The sequence below is a fragment of the Cajanus cajan genome, chromosome 6 (assembly GCF_000230855.2).
Source record: "Cajanus cajan strain Asha chromosome 6, NIPB_CcT2T_4, whole genome shotgun sequence".
Classification (NCBI taxonomy): Eukaryota; Viridiplantae; Streptophyta; class Magnoliopsida; order Fabales; family Fabaceae; genus Cajanus; species Cajanus cajan.
This window is the reverse complement of record NC_138522.1, coordinates 64936648-64942647: the sequence shown is the minus strand read 5'-3', so window position 1 is coordinate 64942647 and position 6000 is coordinate 64936648. Positions and strand designations below refer to the sequence as shown.

The 6000-nt window shown below is 34.0% G+C and overlaps 1 protein-coding gene across 1 annotated transcript; it reads left to right on the top strand.

Moving 5' to 3' along the window:
* Positions 1-370: 370 nt before the first annotated feature.
* Positions 371-4977, top strand: LOC109796663 (elongation factor Tu, mitochondrial). Its single transcript, XM_083059343.1, has 12 exons — positions 371-753; positions 857-932; positions 1017-1109; positions 1190-1264; positions 2458-2562; positions 2663-2753; positions 2889-3094; positions 3596-3679; positions 3900-3965; positions 4047-4109; positions 4244-4484; positions 4639-4977. The coding sequence occupies exons 1-12, from the start codon at positions 566-568 to the stop codon at positions 4707-4709; spliced, it is 1359 nt and encodes a 452-aa protein (XP_082915469.1). The 5' UTR covers positions 371-565; the 3' UTR covers positions 4710-4977.
* The last annotated feature ends 1023 nt before the right edge of the window (positions 4978-6000 follow it).

Sequence of the window (6000 nt, the reverse complement as noted above, 5' to 3'; positions counted from 1 at the left end):
CATCCCATATATATATATATATATATATATATATATATATATATATATATATATATTTACCTTAGACATAATTATTTGCCATAAAAAAATACTCATAGCATAGGAAAAAATCATTTTCACTAAATAATTTAAATCAAACCCGAATTAAATTATTTAAAGTAAAATAAAAAAAATTCATAATTTATATTTTTATATAATTTGAAAAAGAAAGACAAAAATTACATGAAATAATTTTTAGTCGGAACAGTAATTATATTTCTTATTTGTACTTTGTTATGACTTGACTCCTAAGTCCTAACGAAAGAAGAAAAAGAAAAAACTAGTTAGAACTGAAAAAGCAAGTAGTTGATTGTGTTTTGTTCTTACACGATCGTCCGAAGTAGAGTGAGGGTTGCAAGAATTGGGCCGCACGGATATTACGGGTCGGTGTCGGGTGCCCATTCTAAAACCCTCACTTGGCTTTTCTTCTCCCTCTCGCCCACACTGCACACACACTCACCTAAAACCCTCGCCTCTGCACCACGCTCCATAGGAGTTAGGGTTTTTCACTCTTCTCTTCGCTTCAATGGCTACTGTCCTTCTCAGAAATTCCTCTTCCACTTCCCGTCGCCTCTTGCCCTTCGCCTCTCAAATCCACTCTTCCTTCTCTCGCTCACCTCTCTCTCCTCCCAATGACTCCTCCTCCTCCTCTTCCTCTTCCTCTTCTTTCAATTCCAATCCATGGTGGAGATCCATGGCCACCTTCACCAGAACGTAACTCTCGTTTTCACCGTCACCACACTAAATAAATTGTTAATTATTATGTTTTTATTTCTTTTGTTCCTCTTCTCATTGTTTGGTGTTGCTTTGCTTGCAGGAAACCTCACGTTAATGTCGGGACTATTGGACACGTGGATCACGGCAAGACCACGCTTACCGCGGCAATCACCAAGGTTTTTGTTAAACTCCTGTTCGTCTTTCAGTGTTTGTTCAAACGTGTTTTGAGGCCAAGTGTTTACTCGTTTGGCTTTGATCAGGTGCTTGCGGACGAAGGGAAAGCCAAGGCTGTGGCCTTCGATGAAATCGATAAGGCTCCTGAAGAGAAGAAGAGAGGAATCACGATTGCAACGGTTCGGAGTTGTAACGGTCTTGCAATATATTGTCTTGTTTTCTGCTGAGGTTTATGTTTGCTCGATGCTTTGACTTTCAGGCACATGTTGAGTATGAGACTGTGAAACGACATTATGCTCATGTGGACTGCCCTGGACACGCTGATTATGTCAAAGTAAGCTTTCTAATTTGGTCTAATCTTTCCAAGAGAAAGACTTGTTGATTTGAATTTTGTTGATTTCGTAATGAAAAACTGAATTACTACATGGAGGAATGAAATTTAAGCAATTTAACAATGTATACCACTTGTTAATTGTGGAATTTAATATATTGGGTGCTTATGTAGCTTGTTCATCTTTTCAAAATGAAATGAAAAAATTAAGGTAGGAATTTGGAAGTAAATTAGTTTCTAACAAAAACATTTTACTCCCTCTGGTCTTTATTATAAAACACTTATAATAGAATAACACAAACCAAATTAAGTAGTTATTTTAGTTAATTTTATTTGTTTTATAAAAAAAATTATGATGTGTTAATTTTGCCCTTATTACTAGTAATTAAATTGTGATGGAAGAGCTGAAGATATTACTTCATGCCAAAGTTTATGCACCAATGCCAATAAAATTGATACTCCCTCCGATTTTTTTTTGTTTAACGTTTAAAGTTATGCACAAGAATTAAGAAAATGATTGATATTTTAGTTTTTAAAGTATTTATTACTTATTTTCCTGTTATACCTTTTAGGTGGTTGGAGAAGAAGTAGGTGCATTGGAAAATGAATAAATACATTGTTCAGTAAATACACATTAATTATCAAGGGTAAAAATGAAAAAGAAAATTAATAAGTCATTGGTTTTAGAAAAGTGACAATGAAAAAAGAACAAAAAAAATAATGTCAAAATGACTATGAATAAAAAACGGGGAGAGTAAATAACAATTGAAGAGTTTAAGAGGTGAGAGACTACATTTATTTCTCAAATTCTCTTCTCATTATTCAACAACAAAGAAACACATGCTCTCACAATATTTTAATAGGGGCAAAAAATGTTAAAAAAAAGAAGATAAAAATAAATGCTTAATAGAAAGTGTATAATGCCTTATAAAAATGACCACCATTTCCTTATTTTCTTATAAATTGTGCCTTAAAATATGGAGGGAGTACAAAAAAAAAACTGGCCATGCAAAATATTGCAATGGTTTAGACTTTATCTGCATCTGTCAGATTACTGCATGAATGAACATTATTGGCTTTAGCTGTCCAGCTTGCCTTAATGCACCTGCCTGGTGGTTTATCTAATGGTTTTCTTTAGAGTAAATCACAAAAATAGTTCTTAGTTGCCCTATGTTTAATAATCGTCTGTTTTGCAGAATATGATTACAGGAGCTGCTCAGATGGATGGTGGTATACTTGTTGTATCTGCACCTGATGGTCCGATGCCTCAAACCAAGGAGCACATTCTTCTTGCTCGCCAAGTAGGTATTCTACTAAAGTGGTTTGTAAATAATCTAAGCATACTTTAGGTCTACATTCTTCTTGATTAATGTACATGTTATCTTTAAATGTATTATGCAGGTTGGTGTGCCATCTCTTGTGTGCTTTCTAAATAAAGTTGATGCTGTTGATGATCCAGAGTTGTTAGAGCTTGTAGAAATGGAGCTGCGTGGTAAGATGTTTCTCTAAGGCTTCTCCTTCTCTTTCTACTCCCTGCTCAGAAATTTAATACACCAGCATAAATTTCTGTAGTCCCTGTGTTTGTTAAAACTTAAGAATGTATTTATGTGGATTACTCGTTTGGCAGAACTTCTGAGCTTCTACAAGTTCCCTGGGGATGAGATCCCTATCATTAGAGGTTCAGCATTGTCCGCTTTACAGGGTACAAACGAGGAGATTGGAAGAAAGGCCATTCTAAAATTAATGGAAGCTGTAGATGCATACATTCCTGACCCTGTTCGCCAGCTTGACAAATCTTTCCTAATGCCCATTGAAGATGTATTCTCAATTCAGGTAAAAAATGACTTGGACTTCATTAGGTTGTTTATTTTTTTAAAAAGTCCAATTCATTGAAGTACAGATGAGCTAGGTTATAATATTCTTACTATATGTTACTTATATTTTTTTATCATGTACCCCTTCTGTTTCTTTATAAGCACTGTTTATGTAATGACACACCATTTAAAAAATATAATTAATATACTTTTTCATATTAAAATTGTTTTAAATTTCCTAATATGCTCCTTTAATTCACTTGTAAACTATATCAATTATTGGTGTGTTAAAATATCATAAGCATGTGGGATTATAAACACTTAAGTATATGTGGCATAGCAGTTCATGTTAGGTCTTCTTTTCTTTTAACTGGGGACATTTTAACAATTTATTACTTTTTATTTTAAATCTAATTAGCTGAAGATAAGGATAGAATTAAAAAATAGTAACTAATGCTGTTTATGTCATTTTAAAAATTAGAACGGAAAGGAGGTAATTTTTTTTTATTTGTGATTGAAGGGACGTGGAACAGTTGCCACTGGCCGTGTTGAACAAGGAATTATTAAAGTTGGTGATGAAGTGGAGGTGTTGGGTCTAATGCAGGTATGGTCATCGAGTCATTTCCTGTATCTAGCTGCCCTATGATTCTCATCATTCCTTTGGATTAAACTGTCAATTGATGATTTCTTTTGCTGCTATATTTTTTTATAAGACTAATGATTAGTGTTTTGTTCTTTGATGGACATTAGTATATTTCTCTATCAGAGGTTTTTGGTTAATTCCTTTGTGGTGGTGGTTCCTAAAACTGAATTTTCCTTGGTAGGGTGGTCCTCTGAAAACAACAGTAACTGGAGTTGAGATGTTCAAGAAGATTTTGGATCAAGGCCAAGTAAGTGGCTGTTACTTTCATATACGAGGGCTATTTACATAAAGCATATGTTAAACTAATATGGACTTTATACATTGTTAGGCTGGTGATAATGTTGGTCTTCTTCTCCGTGGTCTGAAGCGTGAAGATATTCAACGTGGTCAGGTTAGTCGCATAGATCAAGCCTTTACTTTTTGTAAGACATTATAGCTGTATTTATTTCAGTAAAATTTATAGTTCTGAATTCAAATTACGAAAATCGAGAAATCACTTTCCTAATCCTGCCTTCTATTGAAAAGGTCATTGCCAAGCCTGGATCTATAAAAACATACAAGAAATTTGAGGCAGAAATATATGTTCTCACAAAGGATGAGGGTGGGCGACACACTGCTTTCTTCTCTAACTATAGACCTCAATTTTACTTGAGGACTGCTGATATCACTGGAAAAGTAGAGTTGCCTGAAAATGTTAAAATGGTTATGCCTGGAGACAATGTTACTGCCGTGTTTGAATTGATTTCAGCAGTTCCACTTGAAGCAGGTCTGTACGACTCATTGAAAAAAATGTCATTTCTGTGTATATTTCAATTTTCAACCACCATACATAGATACAACTATCCAATGGCTGAATGTTATTGTACACTTCATGCTAGAAGACTCAACTTTGCTTTTATTGCTTGCTATTGATTTTACAGGACAAAGATTTGCCTTGAGAGAAGGTGGCAGAACAGTTGGTGCAGGTGTGGTATCAAAAGTACTGAGCTAGTACGTGCGCTGAGATTCAAGTTTTAGCCTACACATTTGCAAAAGGGGTTGGAAGCCCCGAGACCTGACTATTATCTTCAAAAATACAAACCATGTGCCAAGCAATTAATATTTAGCGGTTGTGTTGGATGAAATCGAGTAAATTGAGTAAAATTTATAAGTTAGTCTTCACTGTTCATTTTTGTAGTGCATAATTTATCAACATTCTCTTGATCGCTGCAGACTGTTTCGGCTTTATGAAAAATAATTTGTGTATCATTTGTGTTCAACAGTCCGAGCCATTGATATTGGGTTTTACAAATCTTTCATTTTTAAATAATGCGCCTTTGTTTGAAGCTCCAATGTTGATTGATTTTATTGATTTCAGATATAAATAAATTGAGACATGATTTATTGGCTGTGCTTATTAGTATAATGATGTCCAGTACATGGGTTTGTAGTGGACATGGAAATTTACTGAATTCTAGGACGTTGGAGTTAAAGCGTTATAATCGAGTAAAAATCATTACCAGTTTAAACAAATGTAATTATATATATAACGATAACGATTAAGAATAATTTTAATTTTTTGCATGGTTAAAAGTAATTGTTCTCTCTAGTGCCACCTTTGTTTGATATGTTAACCTCATGCTGTGTTTAAACTGAGGCTTACTATGTTAAGAGTAATGTAAATGACAGTATTAGTATATTTTTGCACATAAATATATCACTTCTAGAGTAAATTTTGTAAAATGTAGTACATTCACCCTTTACTTAAACTACATAATTTTAACTATGCACTTTAAGTAGTAACTCTTAAAATAGTTTTTTCCGTCATTATGTAAACTCACTCATACATGAAAATTATTTACTGACAATGGTTGGTGTTCATGTTGGAAGAGGAAGGTTTCCTTCCTTCATCTAGAATTTCCTGTGTCCAAGATTGTCTGCTCCAAATGTGAACGATAGTAGTGAGTGTGTCTTGACGTTCAAGTTTGAGAGTTTTGATGTAATCAAGACGTTACTTGTACCCATATATATATATATAGAAGTTAGAACTGAAGTTAGAGAAATTACCCGTTGTGTTTCCACCTCGTCATTCAAGGGATAAGGTGACACAGTTACTTGTAACCGCAGATCATGATAACGTGAAACTAGGTTAAGTTGTTTGTTGGAAGTTAACAATTTACAACCTAGTTCCTTATTTGGTGAAGGAGAAATAAGGCAGAGAGAAAAATAAATCATAAAAAAAGTGTTCCGTAGAGGAAAAAATGAGGTAAGAGAGAAACAAAAAGATGTGGTCATTAGTTATT